This window comes from Mchenga conophoros, linkage group LG6, assembly GCF_057382185.1.
Source record: "Mchenga conophoros isolate Kocher_MC1m ecotype Shallow Benthic linkage group LG6, M_conophoros_male_GT1.1, whole genome shotgun sequence".
NCBI classification, from domain to species: domain Eukaryota; kingdom Metazoa; phylum Chordata; class Actinopteri; order Cichliformes; family Cichlidae; genus Mchenga; species Mchenga conophoros.
The window spans coordinates 22712230-22722616 of NC_140531.1; the positions used below are offsets into that span (position 1 = coordinate 22712230).

General features: G+C 44.5%; 1 protein-coding gene across 3 annotated transcripts in view; it reads right to left on the reverse strand.

The window, feature by feature from the left end:
* Nucleotides 1-9152, reverse strand: part of ndst3 (N-deacetylase/N-sulfotransferase (heparan glucosaminyl) 3) — a 48398-nt gene extending 39246 nt beyond the window's left edge. For 2 of the 3 annotated variants that reach the window (XM_085276820.1, XM_085276822.1), the window contains exons 1-2: nucleotides 8743-9152; nucleotides 5708-7009 (exon numbers count right to left, since the gene is read on the reverse strand). In XM_085276820.1, the coding sequence (XP_085132946.1) occupies nucleotides 5708-6706 (999 nt within the window). In that variant the 5' untranslated portion in view covers nucleotides 6707-7009; nucleotides 8743-9152. Of the gene's footprint in view, nucleotides 1-5707; nucleotides 7010-7116; nucleotides 7209-8742 lie in introns of all 3 variants that reach the window. The other variant, XM_085276821.1, reaches the window with a different exon arrangement.
* Nucleotides 9153-10387: the final 1235 nt, after the last annotated feature.

Here is a 10387-nt window from a genome sequence, read left to right on the forward strand (position 1 = left end):
CAGTTGTTTCTGTGTATGTGCGAGCGGTAGTGTGCGTCGGCGCGTGTACTTTCATGTGTGTGTGGAGGAAGAGTTGCCAGCTAGATGTTGGAGTTCAAACAGATGGTAAACAGGCATCTGGACAGCTGGCACTCACTGCCTTTCAAAAACCCTTTACAGCAACCACCTCTTCACCATATCCCCATTCTGTCATTCTTGCATTTGCACTGCTTCTTTTTCTCCCGTTCCTTTTCCTTTCCACAGCTCTAAGGCTCACTGGGATATCTAAAATAATAAGAGCAATTATAAAATAACTTATTTTAAGTCGAATTTTTTTTAACACACAAGTAAATTCGAAGGCGAGAGAAACAACAAACAAGAGAGGAACACTTATCGAGTTTTAATTCCTCTGCGAAAACGAAGCGGGTCAAAGTTCTTGATTCATCTACATGAGTGCTTTGTGCCTACACTGTATGTGCGTGTAATGTTAACACTAGACCAGCAGATTTAACTGGGTCAGGCATCTCTATTTGATGAGCAGAAAGAAAACCGCACTAGTTAATGCCAGCCTTCCCTTCGCTCACTCTTCCCGTCCCTATTCCACTTCCACGCTCACTTGTCAGATTCAAGTCAGTGTAGCCTATTATATTGAAGCATTTTTACTAAATCATCTATTCACTTGCATTTACGTTTCCAAGGTACTTGTGATTGCTTTGGCATCGCCATACTCACGCTAAATTCTACTTGGCAGCCCCTCAAGGAGTTTGAGTTTCAGTGATTGCAGTGACTGCAAAACCTGCCTCATTTTGTGGGAGAAAATAATGGCCCGCGGCCACATTCTTAGAGTTTAATTGGAGTAAAACTAGAGCACTGACAACAACTGTTAATTAAACCAAATGAGTTATAAAGATATATATGCATATGTTTTTTTAATAGGTAAATGCTTTCTTTGCAGTACTCTTTACAACACTGGTGACTGTCTTAAAAAATAATTAAATAAAGACAATTTAATCTTGCAAATTCATTTCCCTAATAGCATATCTGCAAAAGTTCTCTGCAGGGTTGGCTGTGATCATTTCTCTCGCCCTGATCGGGGGGATGAGTGAGAGCAGATGTCAGGATGCATCATGCTGGAAGCGTTATCCCGCTCTCCTCTGGCATCCTCTATATAATTTCTTTTTCTTCTTTCCCACCTGCAATGTTGTCATTTACCTAAAGGGTACGTGCTTTAAATGATTGTAGCACAGACAAAAACAAAGAGCTTTGTGTGCCTGTTGTAACAAAAGACCCTAATCAATCCTCTTTCTCGAATCTCCTTGGCTCTGCACTGATTTTTTTGTTGTTGTTTAATTTTTCATCCACTGTTTATGTCTTTTTTAATTCATTAGTTACGTAACAGCATTTGGCAAACTGGCAAACGGATATGGAAAGAGCTTAGTTTGATTGACTTAAGTTGCAAATGTGCATCATACTTAATTGGGTCTAAAGATTAACTAGAAATTGGATTGCACAATAAATTAGAGACAACTAAGCCAAAAACCTTCACTGAAATCTGTATATTGCTCATTTTGTGTAATGCCATTTTTGTTTTCAATTTAAGGTTAGATCAAAGCGATTATAAGGATATTTTAAAATAAAAGACTTTAGCTCATTTATTTATTTGAAACTGGCGTGCTGCACATTGTTTTCGGCCCTGTGTCAGGGAACGCTGCAAAAACCGGGCCTTCTATTCAATCTTACAGACAAGATGGTACTTTACGGTTTATTAGGCCACATGAAAGTGGCAACTATTTGACTCGCTAAATTGAAAAAAAAATCATGAAAATGGCAAAAAAGAATTGCCTGGTTCTGTTTCCGTAAACACAATTTAATCTTATTTACTCAACTATTTGTTTCTTACAAGTGCAAGATGTGGACTGGGGGTACATAAAACATGGCAAACTGTGGGCAGTTTCCTAAGACATGATGACATTTCTAGCGCTGGACAATTGAATATATACGCATAAGAATATGAGGGGAGAGTTTATGCAACACAGAAAAGTTCTGTGTTGGCATGAGGCAACCGTGCAAATCACAACAATCCAAAACAATCTTTTTCAGATGACTGCAGCCCCGTGTTCTGAAAGAGTGTGCATGTCATGGCATCTGAATCCACAAGCAAGATGCATGTTTACACTAGTGTTTCTTCTAAACTTGATGATGCCACTACAGAAAACACCTTGGAGAGGAAGAGAACGAGAAGGGAGTCGAGAGAGAGGCTTAGAAAGGAATACAGATAGGCCAGAGATAGTGATCAATGACTCAGGCGAGGAGGAAGGTGTGTGGAGGAGGAGGAGGTGGAAGGGTGGAAAGGTGGAGGTGATAAAGAGAGATCTGAAGATGAGGATCTGACACCTCCCTCAGGACCACTCTGAGGCGGAGGAGAGGAGAAAACCTACACGCATGAATTAAAAAACACAACCACTGGCACAAGTATCATTGATGGGAGCTTTTGACTGGCATCATTCCTCATTTTGAGAAATGTCATCCGTGGGGTGCCTCCCTGTGAATCATTTTAATAGAGGAAATACAGCTGTGTGTGTAAGTCTGTGTGCAGACAGAAAGGGAGGGGGGTGTAGGTATTGTTTGTCACCAGATGAACTCGTGGGGTGAGACTAATGACGAGTGCAGAGAGAAGGAGGGTGGCATTTTAATTGGTCTCTCTCTCTCTGTCTCACTCCAGTCTCCTCTCGGAGAGAACATGAGACTGAATGCTGGCTCTGCAGAGGTAAAAAGGGATTTCGAGCACTGCTCCTGCAAACATCTTGTTCCACTAATTGATCGATAACATTCCGTGTTACATACTTTGCTGCGATGTTGAACATAAGCTGCCTTCAAAGCACCGGGGAGGATTGTATTTGTCCTTCAAAAGTAGTTATTGTGGTATCTTTCATTTATTTTTTCATATCATCTGTCAGATGTCACATGGTTGAATGAAACCATTATGAAATATGAAAAAAAAAAAATGCTTGGACAGACCTTCGAGCCGCTTGATTACGGGAGATAAAAACGCCCTTTAATATCATCACAGTCATCAGTCGGTCACTTCTGACCCAAATTGAATCAACAACAATTTACATATTTTACTCCATAAAGCTATCTCCATCAGACCTTGGCAGACAGCTCGCTTTTGTGATTAAAATGATTTTGCCGAATTCTGCTAGTTTTCATCTTTTTCAGCTGTCACCTTCACACAAAGCCAGATGTATATTACGCACAGGGTCATCTAATATGAGTCATCCCTTTCAACAGCTTTTCAGTGACATCCTGCTCGAAGGGCTTGTTTTTAAGAGCCCATCTGAAATCTAAGCAACAGCTTTTACTACTCTGTCTCTGCACCGTGACAGACGTAGCAGAAAACAGGGGAAATGAATGGGTGGATCACATCATTATGAATGTTAAAGCCCTAACATCACCTAATATTGCCTCCAAAAAAACGGCTTCAACACATAAGAGCAGGTTTGCCTCTGTCAGTCGGGATTGTTCTGGCTCATTCTGCAGATGCTCTGTCGATTTTTGCTGGCTGGCTCAACACCTTTGTGTTTTTTCTTTTTTGTCATTTTTTAACTGGACCACTTTTTGCAGTGTGCACTTTACCCCCGCTGGGGTAGGCCGCTGCTGCTGAATGTCAACACCCAAGGTTTCCCAGCAAAAACACGGCATTGTGACGACGTGATTAAAGTTATTCGCTTATTTGTCAGTGGTTTTAATGTTGTGGCTGCTGGTGCATGTGGTAAGTTGCCTTACTCATACTGTAATCTGACAACTTCACCCGAGGCTGTCCATCTCTGAGGGGACAGCTGCTACAAATCATCATATTCCTGCTCCCTTACTTCCTCCCTTCTGATTTCTCATTTCCCTTCAGCATTTTGTTTCTCTGAAAATGCAAAGTTAGCTTCTAGCTCTTCCCTTGGGCGCAGCGCTCTAACTTTCTCTACCTCCCCCCTCCCGCCCTCAAACTATTTTCCTTTTTGATCTTTTCCTTGAGCTTTCCTGTCTGCAATTGCCAACTATCCTGAAGTATAGAGAGACGAGTCGAAATATGGAGGTAATGTGTTTCAAATGGCATCCCTCCCTTTTTTTTCCTGATCCTATCTCTCTCTATCTATCCATCTCCTCCTCTCCATCGCTTACTCTGTGCGCATCTCCCTGCCCTTCTGTTATGGCACTGGTTCATCCTCATGTATATTTATGCTACAAAGCTGAAGAGTCAGGCAGACTTAAAATGAAAACTCCAACTAGGGAGCATTTGTGTGTTCATTTTGTGAACGCGCAAATGCGCTCAGCAATGTGTGCGAGAGTGTGCCCGCGTCGCTGCGTGGAGGTACATGTGTGTGACCGTGTGTGAATATGCACTCTTTTATCCTTTTTGGATAGAAGCATCTTTTTTATATTCAAGGGTGGAATTCCTCTCCACTTCACCACACACTGCATTCCTGCTTTTTCAGCCCTCTCCATTCCTCTCATCTCCGGCCCAAATTTCCGCCACGGACAGGTGCCTCATTTTTTTGTCAGTGCCTGACAGGACAGGTGAAAGTGACATTCTAATCTAAAGCAGTAATTCAGGAAGCAACCAACCACACACACACACATTTCTATATCACGTATATATATCCTGTGACTGCAGGGGGATGAGCAAACTCTTCTCTTCTTAGCTCATGCACGTAACCACATAACAGCAAAAATCTCACCTTCCTTAGAGTCCTCCCCCGACACGCACACACAAACACCTCCGACAGTCGCACGGACCGACACACTGCTATACATGAAAACCCCCCAAAACACAATTTATTTTGCTTGAACCTCTCGGAGCGAGAACGCACTGGGAGAATGTGACCAATGATTTCAAACAAAATTCCTCCTGCTGGGGAGATTTATCCACCCTCCAGCAAACATGAAATACTTTTTCTCTCATAAATATTACATTCACTCAACATTTTAAGTCTTTGGAAATATTTTACTTTGCCACGCATACATCACTTAGGTTCACGGCTCTTTATCTGCATATATATATATATGTGTGTGTGTGTGTGTGTGTGTGTGTGTGTGTGCGTGTGTGTATGTGTGTGTTTGTTCATGCAAGCGTGTGTTTTGAAACAATAGCTGTCCTGAGAGGCAGGCTGCATGGCTGACTCTCCTTTAGTTTTCCTAAGAGGAGGAACGTGGGAAATAGGAATAAATGCCATTCATCTTTTGACTGGCTCATTCACTACCTCTCTTTCTCTCTCTCCCCCTCTCTCTCTTACCCCTCCTGTTTCCCCCTTTCACACCACATCTTTGTTCCTTTAAATGGCCCCTTTTGGCTAAATCTCCATTTGAGAATACCCTCTCGTTGTACCCCAACAAATATGCACTTGATACAACAAACACACAGGGGCCTTACACACATACAAAAGCTCCTCCAAATATCTCCTCAGAGCACTCATGCCCGAGCTAAAAAAAAAAAAATCCTCTAAAATACTCTCCTGGAACAATCTTCTGCTGAGGTGACTTACAGTGCAATCGGAAAAACCTCCTTATCTCCACCGCTGCACTGCCATCAATTACTGTTTTTAGAAGTTGATACCAGAATGAAAAATCTAATCCAACTCAACTGACCCGACATGAATTCATCCTCCTTATCCCTATCTTTCTCTCTCTAATTCACATTATCTCACACACACACACGCATGCCCCAGCACCATCATACCTTCACATCCTTGGCATTCATGCGTGTCCCTTCTTTCCCCACAAAAATGTCATCTATATCCACCAGTATGTGCCGGTCCAGACCCAAAGTAAGCTTCCTGTCTGTGAGGTAGGAAATGGCATCCACCAGGATGAGTCTGTGGAGCCAGTAGGCCAGTCCCTGGCCAAAAAGCACTCTCCTCACCCCATCGTATAGTCCCATGTCCTGTACCACTGTGGCCTGGAGGCCTTGACTGAACCCAGGCCCTGAATTATCACCGCTGCCTGCGCCTCCACCCTCCTTAGCCCGTGCGTGCAGCACCGCCTGGTATGTGGAGTGATTAGAGGAGAATGAAGTCCAGTCTTCACCGGGTAAAGGTCCTCGATCTGTCCCGGGTTTGGTAAGGTGCAGAAGAGGTGAACTAGAGACCACACAACAGTCCCAAAGCGCCTGGTTGGTCCTAAGCACCAGTGGTAGTCCTCGCAGTTTGAGAGTAGATGGGGAGTTTTCCGTGGAGCGATAGAAACCGATGATGCCCACTCTATACTCAGTACAGTACTGATGCAACAGCTGTCTGTTCCACGTGTCTGCATTTGCATACTTTAACAGATTCTCATAAATGATGAGCGAAAATCGTCCACGGCCCTTTTCTGTAAGTGGCGGAAGGTCGCCCTTTCCTGAAGCAATCTCCATCCGGAACTGGAAATGTGCCGACTCCAGTATAGCTACAATGTCTTGGCCAAGCTGGGAGTACTGGGACTCCACCAGTACCAAAACTACTTGGTCAGTGTAGACATGTGTGTGAGGAGGGTTGGGAGGATAGGGGTACGGGAGCTGACGATACGGGGACATGGAGAGCGGCTGGGAGCAGGCGGGCTCAGGGGATTGTCCGAGCTGCATGGAAGGGGAGGAGTTCGTAAAGAGAAAATAGGCAGAGAGGAGCAGGGAGACGAGACAGCAGGAGGCCAATAAGAGCAAGAGCCTTCGTAAATGGCGGCGGAATCGGACGGCCACAGTCATTGCAACCTGTTGAGGGGTCGTGCGCAGGAAGAAGTGACGTCTTTTGTAGTTTGTTGAAGTCTAGCGAGCAAGTCCAGGAGACAGAGCGTTTCTGGAAACCCGAGCGATTGACTAGGCGTGAGACAGGAGCAAACCCACAAAGCCACTCAGGTGTGTGTCATGTCACCATGGCAGTCGGATAAGGGAGCTGTGCCGGATGTCAGGGAACAAAGGTCTTGATTGAAGCAAAGTAGCCAAGGTGCTCGACTCCCAGTCCTCGTAGTGGAATCACGTGCGCAGATGGAGGTGGGCGATGATTAATATCTGCAGGGAAAGGGGACAAGGAGAAAAGAAGAAAGAGTGAATTTGCCGGGCAAGGTTGAATAGTATGCATTAGTTCTCTGCGTGCCTGCTTGCGGGTGTGTGTGTACCTTGGTTGTGCCACCCTGGGGAATGTGAGGGCACAGCTGGTAACTACTGTGCTGATTGAAAACAACTCGCATCCTTAGGGCTTAGCCAACCTCTGGCACACACACACACACACAAATAACATCACAGTTAAAAAAGCACAGACACAACACAAAAGTCAATCCCCGCGAATAAACAACAGCTGGTTGTGTGTTAATATGGCTGTGCAGGGAGGTGGATATGGGCTCAACTAATCACTCCTATAAAGTTCCACTGAGAATACATCTAATTGCGCCAAACTCTGTGCACCTCTGTCCCATTTCTGAGCCTAATCATCTGAAATACCACAAAATTAGAGTCGGAATCCTTTAGCCAGGAGCACTAATCTGGGGGGAGTCCATGACAGTACAGAGGAAATGAAGAGCGGGAGAAAAGCGTAAGAATAAGAGAGACAGAGAAAAAGAGCGGAGAGGGGAAAAAAATGCAATGAATTATAGAAAGAGACAAAAAAGACCAGGATTAGCATCTTAATGTATTTGCCGGGAGCCAGGGAGAGAAAAAGATCCCACAGCATCTCTTACTCTTTCTCCCCCCCATCCTCCAATCCAAGTTCTGTCATTTTGCACCCTTCTTCTTCTCTCCTTCTGTCTCTTTGAATATCAATAGTCTTTCCTCATGTTCTCCACCCTTCTGTCTTCCTTGCTTTTAGTGAACACGAGAAACAAGAAGGTCGCAGAGGAAGGGGGCTTTAAATATAACACCAGAAAATGAAACAGGGATGATGTGAAAATGTATTCTTTTTATCTCTACGCCAACATGAAGAAGATAGTTGTATGATTTACTTGAAAAAAATTATGTCATCCTAACTGGGACTTGAATTAGGAGTAGTAGCTCTGATAAATGTGTTCAAAAGTTACACCCGCGTGAAAAATGCGGAGGATACTCTTAGAAACAGAGCGTAAGAGGCGGATAAAGAAGCGCCTATGACTTAGGGACAGGTGAGTTTCTCAACAGCACGGTTGAGCTGATTGAACCTGTTACTCTATGCATGCATGTGCCCCACTGTTGGAACCACAGGAGGGCGCTGGAATTGGATTAACATGGACAGTTGGACGGCTCATGTGGAAGTTTTCGCCCCTTTTTTAATAACTTAATGCGCTGTTGTCGTTAGTAAGAAAAACAATAGGAAACAGCTCTTGCTTTGCACATTTTGTCAATTTTAATATGAAACAAAAAGTTTGTGCAGCTTCGAATTTTTCAAAACTGCAGTTTTTAGCTAAAAAAAAGAAGGGAATTTTGGTGTTTGTCACAAAATAACTGTTGATGGTTTATAACTGATGATATTTTTATCTGCGACCTTTCTTTAAAATCCGAAAGACAAAAAAGAAGCTTTAGATTAACAGTGTAGTTCTTCTACCTATATTAGGAAGGCTGAAGAGGGTGGGAGAAAAAACACAAATTTAGTCTTCCGTCTGTTGGACCCACGGAGACAACAATACCTCTTAAAAAAAAGCAGGTGGCACGCACCACAGATTCAGGCAGCTTGAATGAAAAAAGGCTAACTCAAACTTAACAGCAGGCAATAAAAGAGTTTTCCAATCCGCTTTCTCACGCTGGACTTTATCTAAAGAACCGATTCGCCCACTTACCTTTAACCGACCACGAGGCACCGCCGTGCGGGGAGAGGGGAGTGGTGAGTGTGCAACGCTGCTTCGGATGAGTCCAGAGCTCCGGTGTCGGTGGCGCACCACTCCCGTGTGTTTCGGATGCTGAGGCTTTGTGCCATCTCTCTCTCTCTCCTTCTCTCCCTCTCTCTCCCTCTCTCCCCTCCACTAGAGCAGTAGGGGCGGCCAGCCGGAATGATCCGCTCTCCTCCCCTCTTTCATCATTCTTCGCTCTCTCTTACTCTCCCTCCCCCTGCTGTCTCCTCTCTCGGTGCGAGCTATGCTCACTTGTCCCTTTATCTCATCTTATTAAGGTGGAGATTAGCTGGTAGATATCCGTAGACGCAAGAGGTGCCCGTAAACGACTGGCTGCCGCGCGTAAACGCCGCGGTTTAAGAGCGCCTACACGAGTGGAGGTGAGCTAGGGGAGGGAGAGAGAGAAAGAGAGAGAGGGAGGTGGGAGATAGAAAAGGAAGGAGGGGTGGGTTGGGGCTCGGTTTGATTGACACAAACAGCCTTTTTCTCGGGCATCAGCGATCACGGACCCGGTAAAAGCTCAACGGCCCTTTAGTTGGTGTTAGTTGGATGAGGGATGTCACACACCGATACGCACCGGTGCAAGTTAATGGCGCGCTTTTACCGACTCTCTCTCGCTCTCATCGGACAAGTTATAGTACTCAAGGATGAAAGAATAAGAAGAAAGGAGTAACGCTTTAGACTGCAGCCAGGTTCGCGTCACAAAGAATATGACCAGTGCCGGGAAATGTCTTATAATCACTATTCAAAGCACCCTGACTCATGCATATTTGCCCACATGTGATTCAGCCTCAACGTGACTGATTTTGTACATGTCCATCAAACAGTCACAGCTTTTCAACCATGAGGGGTATTGGTGGGGTGGGGAGTGTTCGTGTTTCTTTCTTTCTTTTTTAATCTTTTTTTTAAGTTGTTCCCTTTTTACATTCTAGTAGTTCATCAATCTCTTTAACCTAATTGTAGCGACACACTCTAGCTCACACAAGTCTCCATGGAGCTGGTGGGCCCCTCATTCACATCACAATGGAGCTTGTTGTAGTAGTGTGTGTTCGACAGAGAGCATACGGCATAAAGATAATGTATCAGCTTTAGAGAGAGAGGAGAGCCTCACCGGAAACTTTATGCAAAGAACTTTAAGGTGCACATAGTAGCGCGGTGGAAAACACATCCAAACTGTTAACATGTGAGTTCTCATACACTTTGAGAATTTTTTTCCCCACTCTTGGGTCATACTCTGAGTCGATAGTTCCACAATTCGTGGCTCCCACTTTAGCCATAATAACTGAGTGGTGATGGTGAGTAACAGAGCCTGAATGAAATAACAGCCAAAATATCATGCCCTACAGAATGGAATCCAGAGATAATGAAGGTTTGGATTGGAGTGTGATTGTGTTTGTATGTAAATTAGTGTCAGTGGGTGAAGTGTAATTAGAGAGGCTGTTCACCCATTTCCTCCACATTACAAGTGAAGAAGCGGCCCTTGCTATGGTGCTAGTTGGAGACAATAAGCCAGAAATGAAAACCAGACAGCTGTGTGCAGGGTGCAAGCGGGACTGCGCTAACCCTAAAGGTAATTACAGACTTGCCCATTGCC